This window comes from Vidua macroura, chromosome 15 (assembly GCF_024509145.1).
Source record: "Vidua macroura isolate BioBank_ID:100142 chromosome 15, ASM2450914v1, whole genome shotgun sequence".
Taxonomy (NCBI): domain Eukaryota; kingdom Metazoa; phylum Chordata; class Aves; order Passeriformes; family Viduidae; genus Vidua; species Vidua macroura.
Window position 1 is genome coordinate 3,344,063 of NC_071585.1, and position 19,822 is coordinate 3,363,884.

At 42.0% G+C, this 19,822-nt stretch overlaps 1 protein-coding gene across 4 annotated transcripts in view; it reads right to left on the reverse strand.

The window, feature by feature from the left end:
- The window catches only part of ANKHD1 (ankyrin repeat and KH domain containing 1), a 103,113-nt gene that overhangs the window by 17,466 nt on the left and 65,825 nt on the right, over positions 1-19,822 (reverse strand). For all 4 annotated transcript variants that reach the window (XM_053991218.1, XM_053991217.1, XM_053991220.1 and 1 more), the window contains 14 exons: positions 18,018-18,761; positions 11,145-11,290; positions 10,908-11,019; positions 10,003-10,148; positions 8,477-8,619; positions 7,488-7,701; positions 6,092-6,267; positions 5,098-5,260; positions 3,920-4,015; positions 3,518-3,634; positions 2,384-2,558; positions 1,611-2,064; positions 1,099-1,176; positions 195-341 (listed from right to left, as the gene is read on the reverse strand). In XM_053991218.1, the coding sequence (XP_053847193.1) occupies positions 195-341; positions 1,099-1,176; positions 1,611-2,064; positions 2,384-2,558; positions 3,518-3,634; positions 3,920-4,015; positions 5,098-5,260; positions 6,092-6,267; positions 7,488-7,701; positions 8,477-8,619; positions 10,003-10,148; positions 10,908-11,019; positions 11,145-11,290; positions 18,018-18,761 (2,911 nt within the window). The remainder of the gene's footprint in view (positions 1-194; positions 342-1,098; positions 1,177-1,610; positions 2,065-2,383; positions 2,559-3,517; positions 3,635-3,919; positions 4,016-5,097; positions 5,261-6,091; positions 6,268-7,487; positions 7,702-8,476; positions 8,620-10,002; positions 10,149-10,907; positions 11,020-11,144; positions 11,291-18,017; positions 18,762-19,822) is intronic.

A 19,822-nucleotide genomic window follows, 5' to 3' on the forward strand; every position in this document is an offset into this window, starting at 1 on the left:
ACATTAAGTTAGCGAGGAGCTACTAAAAATTAGGGCTGCAGTTGCTTTTCCCAGCACTGCAAGAGAAAGTGGGGTAGAATCTCCTTAAGTTAATTCTTCAGTTATATAATCTTGCTGGACATTCTGTATTTGAGAATAATTTACGAGCTAAAAAGCTCACAGACAGTTTTAAAACATAGTATTAAAGTCTTTACCTTCTAACCACTTCTTTCCAGCCTTCTTCTCTTTTCTGGCCTCTTTTTGGACTGGTCAGATTCAGCTTTACATTTGGAGAGGTCAGAGGCAGGGAAACAGACTTATAAGTAGTCGACAAAGAACTCGAATGACCTTCACTGTCAACTCTGGGAACAGAAATGTGCTGATTACCCATTACAGAATAAAATGACAGCATACAGTTTACATTCCTGCAGCTTAGAACTAGCAGCATGAACTGTTTCCAGAAGAACCACCTCTAACAAGGAGTCAGGAGGATGCATTTAGCTTGTCCTGCTGTAGTGAACTGCACAGGACCCCAAGGCTCTTGCAGCAAACCTTGGATGAAAGGTCCAAGGCAGAAACAATCTCTGTTCGAAGAACAGAACAGAGACAAATTCCAATTTTTAACACTCCTAATGGGAGCCCAAAACACACACCCTTCTAACCACAAGGGTTAATGAATCCACTCATTCTGCATCTAACCTGAATCTGGGAAAAACAAGAAACACAAAAATATTCTCTCTTCCCACTCCCAGACAAGTGTCTCAATCAGTTTGACAACAGCCCTGTCTCACTGCCCTTCTTGAAGCCACAATGTCTGTGTTCTTATTGAAGCTGGCCTCTCTGTCAGCCCAGTGTCCTGCAGATCAACCTCCCTGCTCTCTTCCCTCCCTTAGTGCAGAAAATGGAAAGAAAAAACAAAACGATGGGGATCAGACTTGTATTACTTAGATGTAAAAACAAAGACTACAGACCCACGTGGGAGCTAAGCTTCCTGATTCAGACCAATGACCTCTTCAGAAAGTGGTATTGTAAAAGTTATCAGCAAATTCCCAAGCAATTGAATGACCCTTTGAACCATTCGTGTGACCTCGACATTCCCTGAGTTCTTCTGACTCTCACCTCTGGCTCGACAAGGTTATATCAAACTGGCCATCAACCTGGCAGGTGAAATGCTCAGAGTCATCAACTTCTTCTCTCCTTAAAAGAAAGAGGTTGCAAGTCAAATGAGTTAATGATGAAACCATAAAACAATCACAATGTAACAAAACCACTTCTGTTTGTGGATGATAAATAAAGCTGGCGATTCCTTATTAAATTCCCTGGATATTCACTTTAAGATCCATTCTAACAAAGCTAACAATGCAACATGGATGCTCAAAAAGCGCAGAGTGAAAAGGCTATTTGGCTCAAGTAGTATAAAAAACTAGCCAACAACACCCCAAAAAATCTTGTTCTAACAAGATTTTGAGGGGTTGTGTTCAACAAACTTAACACAGCTATGCAAATAAAGCAGCCTCAATCTCTCTAGGTTCTGGGAATGTACAGTTGGTGTAGAGCTTAAGCTACAGAACATTGACACTGGCATAGGTGGAACCTTGTGGAACACCAGGGAAGGAAGAGAGCAGTCTCACCTCGTTGGTGTTTTGGAAGCTGAGGTGCTGTTTTTTTCTTCCTGAGAGGGGATGAGCAGTGAGGCATAGCGCCGCTCCGAGGAGTTCGTATCCATCGTGAAGTTCAGCTCCTGGCTCTTCCCTCCACTGCTGCTCTCACTGTTGCAATCTGTGCTATCCAAGTTATCTGAATCGCTGTTCCCACTCGCACCACCACCTCTTGGCTCTCCATTGATTTTATTTTTATCTGCTTTTTGCTGTGCTAGAGATATATGCTGATCTGGCAAAATTATCTGCATATTCTGAGGAGTCTCTTTTGTTTTATTTTTCTTATTTTTTCTATTTGTGCTGGGGGTAGTCACCACATTAGCTCTCTTCTTCCCAAAGGCATTTGTGAAGGTAGTTGAAGTTGCAGAAATTCCAATTGTAGTTGTAGTAGTTGCACTTGGAGGCTCTATAGGAACTTCTTGCTCCACTGAAAGAAAAGCAGTTTACATACAATCAGAACCCACAAAATAGAAAAATCAGCGCCCTCACTGAATACACCACAGCTGAAGTTATGGTCCTTGCTGAGCTGTCAGACTAGCACCAAATTCAGTTGTAAATCCTCCAAGAGTGAAAGACTTTTGTGAACACAGGAGGGGGTGAGAAAAGAGCAAAGGAGTTTTGCCAGGCAGCAGCCATGCAATACTGTCAAATATGAGAGACCAGCTTTCAAACAGATTCCTTTACCTTCATGGTTAGAAGGTGGCACCCCCACATCTACATTGTTCATAGAAACACTTGTTCTTTACCTTCATCATCATTTTCTTCTTCATCATCATCTTCTTGCAGTTCCAGAGTTTCCTTAGGCTTGTTTTCTTCATCTTCTTCTTGTTTTCTTTTTTGTTCCTCTTTCTTCTTCTTTCTCTTTTCCTTTCTTTTCTCCCTTTTGGCTGCAAGAGCTTGTTTTCTGCTTTCCTCTCTTGACTATGGAGGAGAAAAGAATCCATATTTAAACATTTTCACACAGACTAAGTTATACTTATAATTCAGATCGTCCCTAGAAATCTGGGGGGAAGGAGAAAGGAGAGAGCACAATGAACTAGAATGACTGGCATATACTGAATCTTTACACAGAAACTGGACAGAACTTATTCAACAACAGGACTAGCTGGTCTCAAGATATCTAAGGAATGATAACAAAGTATTAACAAAAATACAGTTTTAATGGAAGACCAGAAAAATCTCTCGTCCTCTTAGTCCTTTCTCAAACATTTAATAAGCTCAGTGATACTTTTGGTGTGATGTTCACATCTTTGATTCAAAAGCCAGTTCTCAATGGCTCTAATTTTAATTTTTTTTTAAAGTATATGGAATCAGTCATCTACTGCACTGTTTGTGCACAGCAACTGATGTGTGCTTAACAAGTCCCCAACCTGAAAAATTTAATAAGCCAATGTGGAACTTGTCAAAAACTGTAAGAACCTCCATTAAGAGAGCCCACTCAAGAGTGTGTTACCCTAGAACAATTTACAGTATTCTCAGCAAAGGGAGAAGGGATTTTTTCCATATGTACTCAACTCCCCTGAGCAGAAGTCCATAAAATGCTTAGGGACATGATTTACACCCACAGACATACACCATGAGACTGGGGACCTCCCTTACTCACACCACCTCTGTGCTGAGGTGGTCCCAGAGAGCTACTGCCTAAGGAACTATTGGCAAGTCCAAGCTTTCCCAAAAAGGACAATGGAGTGGCTGAAGCAGAAGTCAGTTCTGATTTGCCACCCTCAGTATGTGCCTCACTTGTATGATACATTAGGGGAAGGAACAGAGACACAGTCAGAGCATGAAGACTGTCTGTCCCAAAAAGCACCAAAGGAAATGCAGCCTAGAGATTCACACACAGCTCAAACACTGTTACACGACAGCAATTTTCTACTCACTTTTTCCAGGTCTAGCTCCTTCAGCAGTATAGTTGCATTTTTATTGGCTTCTGCAGCCTGCTGGTCTTTAGCTTTCACAATTGTCTCCACACACTGGTGACACTTTTTCAACAGGTCCTGAAATGCAAATATGTCTTACTACCACTGTAATAAACAACTGAAGAGTGAGGCTTGCTCTACAATGAGATTAGCTCCCCTGCATTCATAAACATACCATTTCACAGAATAGGATCTAATGCTGATTTACTTTTCAAGTGCTATATTAAAAAGGAGACATGCACAAATCTCCAAATCAGACGTATGTGAACAAATATATACATTCAGTTTTTGAATACTTAAGAATTCCCACGGATATTTTTGCTGGAAATTCAGGCCAGGGTCTTCTCCCCAGGTCCAACTCACCTTGTCCGTGATGGTCGCTATGTAGCGCATGCACTCAATGTCTGAAGGAAACTGGTTCACTTCTTTCACCAGGAACTGAACTACTTTCACATGCCCCTAGAACACCAAAGAAAATTCTAATATTTTGTATACAATTGTCAACATTCATCATCAAAATACAAGTTTGATATCTCTCAGTTCAATGCAAAACACTGAAAATAAGCAAGAACATTTCTGGTAAGCTGCTGTTTGGGAAGAAGGGCAGGTCCTGCTTGCTCAGTGCTGACATCACAGCCATTGTTCTGCTTCAAGGTGGCAAAGACAAGCTCTTCCACAAGTTACTTTTTATTTTAAAATACAAGGGCCAGAGGCAGATCTTCATGATTTTAGTAACAATCAAGACACAAGACAACCCTCTTTAGACACTCTCTTGCCATTCACCCCATAGAGCTGACTTAGACTGTTCAATTACTGGTCAAGTCAGATCAAGAAACTGAGCCACCTGAATGTTATCCTGGCAAGCACGTTCCTCTGCTCCCAGGGTACACTGTGCAACCACATAAAACACCTAACCGTTGCTTCTGAAGTTATGTGAAAGCAAGGCAGTGTCAAAACAGGGGCAAGCTCAGCATTTTTGTTTGTCAAAAAAGCGCACATTGATTTGGTATTTTGTTAAAGGCAAAGTAGCTACAGTTAATAAATTCCTCTGCTTATGCTCCTTCCATCCAACACCACAACTGATTAAACAATCCCAAAGCAATGCTCTTCCTGCCATGAAGAAAAGGCAGTGGGTGACAGGAGAGCTGACTACACAGTGTCCCATCACAACAGATGAGGAACAGAACGAGAGAAGCACAAGGGAATCAGGACAGCTTATTGCAGACTGGTATTGTGTTCACCTCCAAAGCAGGACTGAAACAAGCAGTACAGACTGCAGAAATATGGAAATCTCAAACAGTCTAAGTTTTTCCACAGTGTACAGTTGGAAATTATAAAGCTACCATCATTTATGGAACAAAATTTTTCAACTCTCAAAAACTGGATCTTTGTGAAGTACAGTAATTATGACTTTGAAGCAGGTATTTTATCAAAGTAGCAATTTTGCCATCTTATATTTGATTGTTCCAAACCCAAGTATTCAAACTCAAGACCAAATGAGGGGCACTGTTTAGAAAACACAAAAGAAGCTGGTCTCCCACCTTGCGAAATGCTGACATAAGAGGGGTAATTTTCCTGTTGTCTGCAGCATCCACGTCTGCCCCTGCTTGCACAAGCAGCTGCACCACGTCGTAGTGCCCACCGTTAGCTGCCAGCCACAGCGGGGTGTTTCCTTTCTTGTTGCGAACATCGATGTGTGCCCCTCTAAAAGCACAAACCCAGAGAAACGGCATGAGTCAAGGTGGAAGTCAGAGAGCAAGATCACAAAACATCAGAGCACAACTGGATACAGAACTTTAATAACTAAAATACAGTGGCAAGGTATGAGAAATTCTGAAATTTCTCAGAGAAATTTCTCTGAAATTTTTCTGTCCCTGAAATTTGCTGATTCATCTGCAGGGTAGTGACAAGGGGAATATTTAAACCTCTCTGACAGAAATGAACACTCATTTAATGTCACCTAATGCACCAGAGATATGCAACCAGCAACCTTTAAATTATCAGTGTGGTGACTACCCACAGGACACAGCAGCCCCTTAAGATGTTAGCAGCACATTGGCATATGCTTGAAAAGCTCAAGAGCTACCTCCAGGCTTTGCCCCTCAAGTGACAGTGGGGGGTTATGCTCACGTGGGAGTTGCTGGATTCATACACAAACAAGCTGTCCCAGCCAGACACTGTCTGCCTGCCTCTGGTCCCAGCTGCCTGCTTGGCTTCATTAACACTACAGTAGTGAGATATTCCAGGATAATACTGAAGAGTAGGGAAGAGATTTAACATCCTATTTTCAAAGCTTCCAATTCCCTTTGCTCTCAGGTGCATGAGGTAATGCGAACAAGAGCACTCTTGCCACAGAGGAATACAGAACAAATGTGCCACTAATCATTAGTCATAACTGCTTTGAGTTGGAAGGGACCTGAAAGCTCATCTTGTTCTAACCCCCCTGCCATGGGCAGGGAAGCCACCCACGAGATCAGGTTGCTCAGAGCCCCACCCACTCTGGCATTAAACACTTAATGAGAAGAAATGATTTACCGATTAATGAGGAGCTCGCAGAACTTGTAGTGACCCTTATCAGCTGCAATTGTTAAAGCCGTATCTCTCGAGGAAGGCACAGGTGGGGCATTCACATCTGCTCCTTTATCAAGGAGAACCCTTCCAACCTCTGCATAGCCTCCTGAAGCTGCTTCCATCAGAGGTGTGAGACCAGTCTGTGCAAAGAGAACGAGTTACTCTGTGAAATCTGCACAACATACTTCAGATAAGACATAAATGATTCCTACAAAGGGAAATCAGATTTTTATTTAGCTGCTTATATTTAGTTTAGGAGCCTAACTTCAAGCAGCCTCTTCCTCAAAAAAGACCCCAAAAACCCAACCAAAAAAATCCCCAACAACAAAACAAAACACCCACACACAAACCAACCAAACAAAACCAACCCAAAACCCAAACACTCTTGGGCTTTGATTTATACAAACCCAAGCAAACTGTTGACTAAGCACCACCAGATACCTGTCTCAACAGCAAATGCAAAGTTTATAACAAGATCTCTACAACAGAGGTTAGAACAGATTCAAATGAAGACACAAGTCTACAAAAGTCTACAAAAATACTCAGAAACTGGCTTTATAGCTTTTCTCTAGCCTCCCTTGGCACTGAGACTGATCTGGGCCCAACTTAGTTGCCAGGTCAGACTGTTAAAAAAACTTACACCAGCTGCTAACATGCCCAACTGACCATTTGAGAGCTGGCTTTTATCCATATCCCCTTTTCTCCAGCCACAGTCATTCCAGAAGCAGGCGGGGTAGACAGACACAGCAATTATTTCAGCAGCCTTAGGAGTTACCAAAAATTCCTTTGTGCTGGGGAAATCAGTCTGGCTGTCTACACAAGCTTTAAGCTTGCTTTATGGCAGGAGACACAAAGCTGTCCCAGAGCACCAAAGGATGGGACCTGTGGAGCATTTCAGAGGCACAGAAGGTCACAGTACTGAAGCCATGGGTTCTACAGCAACGTAAAAGCTTTACAAAGTTTGACTGCACTACTTTGGTTGTAGACAAGAAGTCTGCTCTATACGAGAATCACAAGCAACACTATTCTCTTCCTGCCTACACTTCACTTGCATGTAAAAATATCTGTATCTGTTCTGAGTATCACATCAAGTTTAAACCTGAAAAAGTCTAGACAAGACTCAATCTAAGTTTCATTATAAACTCAGAAGGACCAGTCAGCTTTTCCCTAATGCAAAAAAATACATCATCACTGATGCTTTTTTATTTTCTAAAAGAAACCACACTCATTTCAGAACATTTAAGCGCTCTGATGTATTAACTCCTCTGAGCCCAGAGGAGCTCAAAGTTACAGGAAATTTTGAAGCAACTTGATGACTCAGGGGCAATAAATCATAAGGAAAGGCAAGTCCCCCACTTACCTTTGCCCTGTGCTCGACATTGGCCTTCCTGTCCAGCAGCAGGCTGACCACCTCTGCCCGGCCCTGGAAGCAGGCCAGGGTGAGGGCTGTGTTGCGGTTGGTCTCGATTTGGGCGTTAATATCAGAGCCCATATCAAGCAGCAGCTTCACGGCAGGGACATGGCCATTCATAGCAGCCAGCATCAGAGGAGAAATGCCCAGCTTACTGCCAGTCCTGAGGGAAAGAAACAAACTGCAGTGCCCACGGCTCACAGGTGCCTCCAGGAACAACAAAATGTTTTGTTGTAAGTCAGAAAGGAACATATAACCTACAGAAAATATAGGCACTGACCTAAAATAGCAGCATTTTTAATTAATTAGGAGAAACCACCAGAGGGACTATATGCAATAGACAACTCCAATGTATAAACCAGGAAAATACATTTCAGCTGTTGGACATTCTGATGGCTGAAGCAGACATAAGCCTTAAGCTACATCTGATTTTCTCAAAGAAAAACATGCTTCTAGCACAGCTGCAGCTTTAACTTTCCCTAGTTAAGAGTTCTCTTGCTCTATCTAGTGATAGAATGTATGTAAGTTTTCTTTAAATTAGTAGAGAGCAGACTTAAGAGACACTGCTGTGTAAATTTGTTCCTCTGCTTGAAAAAGACATCTTCAAACACACAGAGCTGCCCTGAGCACCTGGCTGCCTTCTTGACATGGTTCTATTTGGAAATAGTTTGACTTTCAGACCTCAGAATGGTGGAAAAGGGAAAGAATATGTTTGCAAACTATAATCCCTTAAAATTTAGGTATAAGTCAGATGAAGTTTGTGATAGTTAAAGGATTTAAAAGCACTAAGAAAACATGAACATAGAAATGTCTTCAGTGTAAAAACACTGTTACAAGGAGGTCTGAAAACACTTGAGATTCCAACCTGTGCCTCAGGATGGAGCCAACAGGAAGTGCCTGTGTTACACTGAAGCTCAGCTGGTCACATGGTACATTACCTGGAATTAATTTCTGCCCCAGCATTGAGAAGAATCTTGATGATATTAACATAGCCACCAGATGCAGCAAGGCTTAACGGCGTGTAGTCAGACACATTCCTGTGTTCTTTATTTGCTCCCCGCGCCAACAGCAAATCAACAACCTGAAAAGACAGCACGAGTATTAACAGACATATTGTGGCCTTTGCTATTATCCAGGGAGTGAGAGGATGTTATCACCAACTTTCCAACGTGCTACCAGCTTCCTTTGTCAACAGACAGGATTCCATAGGAAAATCTCCACCCTCTTCTGCTTGACTTTTCCCTATCTCTGTACAGCTCCCACAGTCCATGACCACAGCAGCTGAGCACTTGTCTGCCAGAAAGACTGTTTTACCTAAATAAAACTGCAAGGTTTCAAAGCTCTTCCTGGGAATCTTAAGTCTGCAAACAATATATCTACCCCACTCCCATAATGTCTCACAATGTCTGAGCATCTCTTCCACAAAAACTCATCTCACAACTTGAATTCAAATGACACTTTCCAAAAAAAAAGTGGCAAAAATCAGAGTTACTGATATTTTAATGGAACGAGGATGAGGAAGGACTCCTCTATCAGAAGTTGCTTCAGAGAAATAAAATGAGAGAAAATTAAACCATTTTGGTGATGTACTTCAGTGGGCCTCAATTTACTATTAACATAAGCTAGGTGATTTCCAAACAAGCCAGAAAAAAAAGGCTCCTTGCTAAGCCAGAAACATAAGAGGTAGATTCTGGCATAAAGAAAAAAAAAAAAAAAAAAAAAAAAAGAGGAAGAACAGGCTACTACTACAGGCTATGCTGATCTTGCCTTTTTTATGAGAAGCACTTTTACTGTTAAAAGATCTACAGTTCAAAATTAAAATGGAAACTTTCCAATTTTGGCAAACTATTTGAATCCTTATATTAATCTACTACAGAGCTCTTGGCCATCTCCATGCCATCTTCTAAGGTACTATGCACATGACTGAAATAGGAAGGATTTCACAAATCTCTGAAACATCCTTAAAAGATGGGTACAATGTGTCCTGCATTGCATCTGCACTTTTCAGCCCTGTGCATTATCACTAAAGCCATGTACTGCCCACACAAAATCCCAGTTTCTGTCCTTGTGTGCCTGCACCAGCTGTTTCAGGTCTGAGAAAAGGGAAGATGGATAAGGGAAGTGCTCAGTGAATAAAGTTATTCAATAAATATCTGCCTCCCTCACAGAAGTACTTACCATGTGAGCATACACTGACTGAAGAAAGACCACAAATTATCACAAGTGACCATGATCATTAACTAACAAAACTGGGATAGGCAAGGGAGAGAAGGAAAAAAAAAAGTCTTAAATTTCTTCTTCCTTTCTTAGAAGAGGAAAAAGCCTTAAATTAGCTACACTGAAACAGGTGAAAAACCTTCTGGGAAAAAAGTAAGATGTATCAACAACAGAAGAAACCCAACACTGTACAAAAAAGCCCCTCTCTGCAAGTAAGAACTCCAGCCCTTTGAGGACATGTCTGTACCTCCTGGCGTCCACCGGAGCATGCCAAGGAAAGCGGAGTATCCTTCGTGCGCTCCGACTGTGCTTCTATATCCCCACCTTTGTCCAGAAGAATTTCCACGACACCAACATGCCCAGCAGTTGCAGCCAGAATCAAGGGTGTAAAACCTAGTGACATGAGATTGCATTAAAAAGCAACCTTGAGTATCTCAAAAGTATTATTAAGGAGCAGAAATGCACAAATGGGTTGATTCACAATGACTTCTATTGATCATATCTCTTCCTCAGACTGGGGGTTTCCTGCTGGGTGCTACAATCACAGAGCCTTTCCCAACTCTCTTCTGACCCTGTCACATCGAGGCTCAGATTCCAGCCAAAGGCTGTTCAAAAGAAATTTAAACAGTGCTTGCAGTGATCAGTTTGGATTAAGTTCTGACCAACTCCTCACCTTGGAGAAGTCACAGCTTTCTGCACAATTACTGTTCAATTAAGCTCCAACCAGTGACCATATCTGCCCTGCATGTGTTGCTGACTGCCAGTGGTCAATGTGAGCTCCAACACAGGTGGCGTAGTGGTTTTGTTCTCTCAGCTCTAAAAGATGTGAGATTTTGCTGAACCCTGTTTCTGAGAACAATGATACCCAACCTGACAACTGCCACCACTCAGCTCTGACAGCCAAGATGGGCTGGTTACCCCCATCAGCTCCTCTATCAGGTTTGTGAGGTCATTTGTAGAGCGTGAGTTGTAAGGACAGAAGTGCCTCATGTTTCACAAATCTGCTTAAGATCCCACTCAGGTGCAGACAGAAGCTCACTGGCTTTGTATGACCAGTGTTACTACTTGAAGTGCAAGAATGCAGTTCACATTTTGAAATTCACTGTTTCGTGCTTTAGTTCATGGTCAAACCGTGTTATGGCTCTCACTTACCCTTCTTGTCTCTGTGTTCAATATTGGCACCACGGGCGATCAGCACAGACACAAGCTCCTCGTGCCCTCCCGCACACGCGAGGGTCAGCGCAGTGTCGTGATTGCTTTCAGTCTTCACGCGTGGGAGAGAAAAAGCAGCAGATACTCAGAAATAAAAAAGACAACCTGAATATTTCTACAACAGCACTTGTTTTTTTTTTTTCCCAAATCCACTCCAAGCTTAGCTCGACTACTCACATGTGCATCGATGTCCACGGATGGGTACATGGGGAGCACGGACTGCGGGGGCACATTGCTGGCTGCCTGCGGGCAGGGCTCGGGCGTCGGGGACTCGGTTCTGTGCGAGGAGCTGGTGGAGCCACTGGGCACTCTGCTATTCACAGCTGAAAATGAGCACCAGGTTATTCATTCACTCTTAGGAACGTCCCATTTCATATGAAAAATATTAAGTTCCATAAAACGGCAATGGTCTAATATCAGAACAGTAACGGGGGAAACAAATTGAATGTTCCTAAAAACAAAAAGCAGCTTTGTGGCAGTTAAACAGTGTAAGCATCGTCTCCAAACTGTGGTAAGTTAAAAAATAATTTTATTAATTAGTCTGTATGCATTACAAGTGTGAATTATGAAGGTGATTAGTTACCCTTTTCTAACTGTAACCTTCACTGTTAAGAAGAGTTCAATCATATACTCAGTTTAAGCAGGCAAATTATTTATCACTAACACACAAACCTAGTGTTCAAAAATATAGTCTTATTCTGCAATCCCATTTTTTTTCACATAAAGGTTAGTGCACACTTAGCCTCCAGAGAAAGTTTGCAGAGCAAGATGACTGACAGCAGCTCATACTATTAATCATGTCTCAGAGTTAAACCAACCCAGGAAAGTGGAAGGGAAGCAGACAGGAGGGGGCAGTCAACAAAAATAAGAAAGCTGAAAACTATCTGTACTTCCTAAAATTTATTCTGATTGATGCACAGCCTGTAAAAGATGTCATCCTGAAGATCCAGCATTGCTCAGGGACACAAGGAAGGCAATATTATTATTTTTTTAAATAAAAAATTAAAAAATTAATAATTGAGAATCAGATTTTTTTCACCTAGTTTTTTAAATCAACAATCAGAGAAACCTCCCTGCTCGTCCACTGCAGGGCCAGAACTCCTGCCTGCCTCTGTAACCTGATGAGAGTCCAAGTGGAGCCTGGATCCCTGTACTCAGCTGGGATTACCTGCCAGGAAGGTGTAACACACCTACACACTGCCGTGTGTGCTTTAGCTTCAGTAATCCCTGCTGATAGAGCAGCTGGATTTGACAAGTATTGTCACTGCTGGATTGCCAAATGTCTCTATTGTGTAGCCTCATCAACTGGAACACCTGGTGAGCTTTAGTTATTCCAAAACACACAGTATTTACCAGTATTCCTGGAAAAAGCAACTAAAGGAAAACACTAACAGCTACAGGTAGGAAACAAGCAGCAGCAGCATTTTGCTTTTGTCCAAGTGCTAAGGGAAGATGAGGGATGAACCCGAACCTTTGTATGACTTACAGAAAAGATTTTTGCAAACCAGCTCAACCTTCCTCATTCCATTGTCAGATTACACACCAGCAATTACTCACAGGAAAATGGTGTAGATGGAAAAGTCATAGCAAAAGCCCCAACATGACCATTAACACCACTAATTCAGCCTATAGAGCTGCCAGTGCCTGACAAAGGAAACACAGACTGAAGCACAGCAAGATGGGTCACTTCCACTGGGTTCTGGAAACATGGCAGGGGGTTCACTGAAATTTGGGGAAGTTCCATTTTCAGTTGTATTTTTTAAGCAAACACTTCTCCTTGGTGCATAGGCAAAACCAGCATTAACAGGTGGTCACCACGTTTAGGCAATGAAGTACCAGATCTGAATTCTCGTTACGACCTTCATGAGCAAACCAGATTAGTACAGTTTATAAAGATTCAAATAGAAAAGCTCACTATGGATTATCACTCACAGCAGCAAATGAGCATTAATTAATGCAATATGATTGTTTTCTTGCTCAATGCACTGAAGTGCAAGATAATAACTGGATTTCTACAGATTACTCCTCCCAAAATACCACATCACCCTGTTAAGGATTTATGTTAAATCAAGCTGGTCCTTCCTTGTGGAAGACACTGGCTCAATTTTTTCAGCTCTTGCAACTACAGATACATGTAAAACCACATACATGTGTTGTGCATGCAGAGCTGGGTGTGCAGAGGGAGCCAGTTTAAGAGTCTTAAAGTAATATATTCAGTGTAGCTGTCACAGGTTCCACAAATTCTCTGTATTTCACAACCATGACTGAAAATATTGAAGTATTTCTTGCATACTTTAGATTTTCATCTTGTGTTTGAAGCATATGAGTGTGCACTACGCACTTCATGTACACAGTAATAATATTAAACATGAGAGAGAAAAGAAGATAAACCCTGCACTGATACCCTAAAATATGGTTTAAAATGAAATCTAACAAATATTCCTACAACGCCCACCAGTTGATCACCCCCTGTATAACTACTGAGCTTACAAAATGGCAGGATTTTTCAAAATGCTCTTTTTTTATTTCCTCAGTGTGGCTGGCAAGCTGGACCCAAGCAGCAGCATAATTTGTGGTCCATGGAGCAAAAAAAGCCTGAGAACTTCTGCCTCCAATTTCATGGGGCTGATTTGTCCCAGCTCTAGTTACACAGCAAAATACAGATTTTAAACTTGAAAATGACCTTGCAGCAATGGTTCCAACATGGCATTTACAGGGAATGTCTGTGCTACCACAGCTTAGCAGTGAAAGCAGCACTGACACTGCTTGCCCTTGACTCCAGGGAAATACCAGTTTTGTGACAGAAGTTTTAGGTATGTCCATAGACTTCAATATTCAGAAGATTTCCTTATAGAAAAAAAAATTACCCTACACATGACAAAATCCAGGTTTCCCATGGCCTACGAAGTGTTTGCAGTGTTCCAAAGGTCTGTGTTTGTATGAGCTGGTAGATGAATGCTGGTTTTTAAAGACATGGATGACTATTTTCAAAGTCATCAAAAAATATCAAAGGAAACATGAGTAAAACAAAAGAAAGCAAGAACTTGGTATTTTATCCAAATACAACTCTGGAACATTGACAGTACCTGGAGCAAGCAGCTCTGGATGAGATTTCAGCTGTAGGCTGAAACTGTGGCTACCCAGCTGCTGTCATGACACGAGCATTGGCATTCAGGAATACTGGACTTAGATCTCAGTGCCTCTTTCCTCAAAGGAATTGGGACTTTCAGGACAGAGAGAATCATCCTTTTTCAAGCCTGAGCAGCCTTTCAGCCAGTCCAGGCAGCTTCTCAGTAATCTGCTACTGCAGAGGCTTCTGCATGTTGGTAACTGCAGCCCCCTTCATATGGCTCACCATTCCTCACTCCAGATTGTCCCAGTAACCAGATTAATCCAAACACCAATCCTCAACACAGTAACTCAGATGTCACCTTCCAAGTCCTTACCTTAAAATATCATAATTCGGTATCACCGACTACAACCAGAATGTCAGAACCAAACAACAAAGTTTCTTAGAACACACCTGAAATTTCAGTTTGGAAACACCAGCTCACAGGACGAGAGTGGGACAGAAAAGCACACATAGTCTCTTGACTAAGAATACCAGCTGAGCAAAACAAAGAGAAACAAAAATATTCCAACTAGACACAAACCCCAGCAACACAGAAAAGTTCCTCATCTTTAATACCCTAAACCAGGAAACAGCCTCAATTCCAATACTACAACTAAGAAATGTGCAATGGAAAATGCAGAAGGTGAACTGAAATGAAACTGCAAATATGCAAGACAAGAGGCTCTAAGAAACCATATAGATACTGAATAATGAAAATGATAGCTGTGTTCCAAATTAATTTATTGATTTCCCACTCTAAATTGCACCAAGTCTGTCTCTTTTGTAAACCTGGTTAAAATTTTGACTGTAGTAAGTCACCCTTTAATGTACTATTAGGTGCAAGATTTTTGCAGCAGCGCATCAAAATAAACTCCATTACAAACAAAATATTCTGGAGTGGAAAGAGCTGCTTCATTTTTAGGTTTTAGCTGACTTTCCAAACGGTACTTGGTTACTTCTGTGTAGTTTTATAGAAGAGGGGATGTGTGCCATGACTCACTGACACTTTGCACCTTGACATCCACCACCTAAACAGCTCACAGCTGACACAGCCTGACTGTAAGATAAATACTCCATTTATATATGTTGTCACTGTCAAGTTGTTCAGCAAAATACAAATTTGTAGCTTCATAGAAATTGAAGTTCTCCCTTACAACTGGTCCCAGCTGAGGCTTGGAAAGATTCTCCTCCCACATCACAGAATCCCAGAATTGTCTCAGTTGGAAGGAACCTTAAAGCTCATCTCATTCCACCCCCTGCCATGGGCAGGGACACCTTCCACCATCCCAGGTTCCTCCAAGCCCCATCCAACCTGGCCTTGGACACTGCCAGGGATCCAAGGGCAGCCACCACTTCTCTGGGCAACCTCAGGGCCTCATCACCCTCATAGGGGGGAATTTCTTCCCAATATCCCTTCTATCCCTGCCCTCTGGCAGTGGGAAGCCATTCCCTCTTGTCCTGTCCCTCCAGACCCTTGTCCAAAGTCCCTCTCCTGGAGCCCCTTTAGGCTCTGGAAGGGGCTCTGAGGTCTCTTCTCCAGGTGAACACCCCCAGCTCTCCCAGCCTGGTCCAGAGCAGAGGGGCTCCAGACCATGGAGCACCTCCGTGGCCTCCTGTGGATATCACCACTGCTAAGAGCAACAGTAAAAGGTATTTCAGGGCAGAGGGAAAAATAATTTCTGTTCTTCTGAAGCAGTCCCCACCCAAACTGAAATACTCAGAAGGAATAAATGCTCATACTTCTTCTAAACACAGAGTCACTCACTAACATCACTGCAGCTCCAGCAGTGGGATCAAGGGGAGCCCTCAATGACACCCCAAGTGTGGGACACAAGCTCCCTAAAACCCAGGCTTCCCATGCACCAGGCACAAGCCTCTGAACCATTTCACCTGGCTTCTGTAGTGGGCATGTAAAAACAGCTCTTGTAACAGTTTTAATTGCTCAGAATTTCTTTATAACATCAAGGACTAATGGGCAATTTTGTCAGAAAAATGCATTTTAGAGATGGATCAAAGAGTTCAGAGTATGAGTTGATAAATTTACAGTTTGTTTTTACATGGCTATAAATCTGATATATAGTAGGATTATAAATGACATGGAGATCACTTTTACACAGTCTGGATTTACAGAGTGAGAAAGATATCTATCTTCTGACAATTTTTTTTGGAGGGAAGTGAAAGAGACTTATGAATTTCAGAAGAAAATATACTTCAATAAAGCAATCAATACATTTTTGCAGAAGCCTCTGGAACTCAATAACTAAAGAATCCTCAAGCTGCATTTCTGTAAATGTCATTTCTAATGCAGAAGATGGTGCTATTTGTAGTGATATTTAAAATAAGTAAATCTCATGTCTTAGCAAAAAATGTCTTTAACTACTTAGCAAAACCAGTAGCTGTCTTCAGAAAGCAAACCAATGTCTATTCAACTTTTTAAAATTCTTTTTAAGATACAGTTTTTCTGGTTGTTTGCAATCTTTTTTTCCCACAGCACAGTTCTCACACTCAGCTGGACTGCAGCACTTTTCACAGTGGGGACACTGAGTTTGTGGCTGCAGAATGAGCTGCTGACCACGAGAGGGTACAGACTCCATGGCCTTGTGCCAGACACGTTCAACTCTCAGCAACAGCAACTACTCCAGAGATTAATCCCTTGTTGATTATGTTTTGTGTTAGCCATTTAAATTGTCCTCCTTACACACTCCAGTACTAAAATTTTGAGTCATAAAAATTGAGAATGTTTTAATGTTGGCTGAGCATTCTGAAGAGCATCACAGAGCAGGGAGGGAGGCTCACTGTGCCAGAACAGGAGGAACTAAGACTGCTGCTGTATAAAACAACTGGAATTACAGCAAGGAGAGGACAGGAGCTGGTACAACCACCCCACTACTCCACCAGCTCTGGGTTCCACAGGAGGTTGCAAAGTCACAAGTACTCTTGACTTGCATGAGCTTGATGCAATTACCATTCCAGAGGCTCCCAGGAATGGCTGGCCAAAGATCTCACTGCACACTTCTACAGCCTTGACATCAGAGGACACGGCAGTGACTGCGAAACGGAAGGGGCGGGGGAGACAGACAGGAAAATAATGGGCAGGGGTACAGGCACAAGGTACAGAGGAAAGTTGAAAAACACTGAATAAAAAAAACTACAGACCAAACAACACTGGCTATATCCTACATACCTCCAGCAGCAAACCTCAATCCTAGTCAAGTCCAGGAAATGAAGGCACCCAAAGTGATCCCTGTTTCTGCACAAGGGCACTCACACAACCCGATGTGTGGGCATTCCCATTCCTCTTCACACCGTACCAACACGTGAAGGATGTTGGGGTTTTTGCTTTTCATCCAGCTACCAGGACACGTTTTTGCCATGTGGAACATCTAACCAGCAGATATTCCTGCACAACACCCAGGGTTTAGCAGGGATTCTGCAAACACAAGCCATCACAGAAGGGAGCGGTTGTGTGCGGATTCCAGGCTGTGCTTAAGCTCCAGCAGCAAGGACAGGGACGCGTTTGTCCATAAAAGTGACAACAATTTGGCTCTTGCTAGAGATGGCTACCACATTGAAGAAAGTCACTGATAAGCCTGCACAGAAAATTCTACAGAAGATATAATTCTGTCATGCTTTTGGGTTTCCTAATGGGCACTACTACTCGTGATGAGGCTTTTTAAAGAAGCACAGAAAAAGATGAGGCCAAAGGGGCTAAAACAGGTGTCCAGTACAGGAAGTTTTGCACTTTGGAAAAAAAAGATATTTAAAAGTATCATGTTAGAATTGGAAGTCACTGTTAGGATTAATAGCACTAATCAGGAACTTTATTCTTAAGCAAGTATTCCCAGACTGGAAAACCCCAAGACGTATTTGGAGGGAAGGAGAGAGAGGGAAACTGAGCACACAAATTAATGCAAAAATAGGTATATTTCTTAACCCACCTGCTATTAGGTCATCAAGAGTGTCGGTAAGCGTCTGTGCTGGAGTGGCAACCATTAATCCGTCTGGTTCTTGAACTAAGAGCCCCTGCCCAGCAATTTGCTGCTGCTGTCCTACATTCTGCTGATTCCCTAATGCTTTCTGAAGTTCAAGAGACTCTGTCCCATTATAACCTAAGTTACCAGAAAAATTACATTGCGGTGCTGGCAAAGGCTGGATGGGGACAAACTCTATTTGTTCAGCAGGTGGTGGAGACTGGTGTTGCTCATCATCTTTAGACAAGATTGTGTCAACCTGAGGTAACCCTGAAAAGTTATCCTCTGGCAGACCCTTATCGGCTTCCACTTCTGGGAAGACCCCTGAAAGTGAGCACTGCTGCTGCAGGGCAGGTGGTGTGTCTGTCTGACCTTTGGTCTCCAAATATTCTTTGGTAAACTGCTGCTGGGTTTTCATCTGCAACTGCCTTTCCACCTTCTGCAGCTCCTTCAATATTTTCTTCTTCTTCTGTACTTGTTCTTCTCTGTTCTTTTTAAGTTCTTCAATCTTATCTTTATTTAAAGGTTCACCTTGAATTAATTCCAATGATTTAAGTTGTGCTTTTTCAATAGCACTAATTCTCTGTCCAAGTTCATTCAGCTTGCCTTCAGTCTCTTCTACTATGCATTCCAAAGGCTGGTATGGGTGAAAAGGTGGCAGTAGGTCCTTATCTGCTACCTGCAGGGAACTTGACTTCTGCTTGGATGCACCTAAGCACATGAAAAATGTTTGAAAAAATGCCATGCTGAAGATACCCCAAACCTCCCCTCTCACCCACCAAAAATAATAATAATAAAAAAAAATAAAGTAAAAAAAAAATCTTTACAACTAACACTGCACATCTGTCAAAGCACAGAAAGGTAAACCCTACACTCCATGTTAAGACAAGAAAGGACAAAGCAGATAGATGGAATTTTCAATACTGATCCTCATATGAGGACATTTGAGCACAGCTACTTTAATCTTACAAGGAACCTTGACAATTTCTGACATAGGTGACAATGCACTTGGGAAGGGGAATCAGCAAGAACAGCAAGGCAATTCACATGATCTACTGAGTTGCCAAAGTTCTTCTGTGTGTGCAGAGCTTAAAGTAAGAGTGTTTTCCAGAGGCTGACTTCCAACAGCAAGGTTAGGAGCAGAAAGACTCTAGGGCTGAGAGCAGACTAACCTGACAGTAAGATGATACTTTGAATTAGGATTTCTCCAAACACTGTAAGCATTCACCTTCACATTACAAGCAGAATCTGCCACTGCAAACTTAGTGCTTTCAAGTGGAGTGTGAAGTTTTCGTACCTTTTTAAAAATTCTGGGACCACACTAACAACTTGCTCATTTCCCCTTCCAGTAACAAATGAACAATTCTGTTCATTATAAAGACTTTAAAAATAGCCTTCACCAGGGCCCACCAAACCTGGGCAGCCCTGCCCCAATTATTGACTGCCCTCAAGCAACCCATGGCTGCTTTCCCAAAAGCCACATCTGGGAAACTCTAGTCACATCTTACTGAAAGGAATCTATTAAGTGCTGAAATTTTAATTATAACTTCAGTGTCAGAACTTTAATTACAAATGTGAAAGGTTTTAGCCTGATTAAATAATTTTCTGCACTAATACTCATTTGCTTTACCCAAACACTGATATATGGAGCCTTCAAAAAAAAAAAGGAAAGAAGACTTGAAGTTTTACAAAGCAGACTCACATAATTAATAATTGAAAGGGGAACTAAAATGATGTATAGTTTGAGCCATGGTTTAATAAAGTTACCTAAA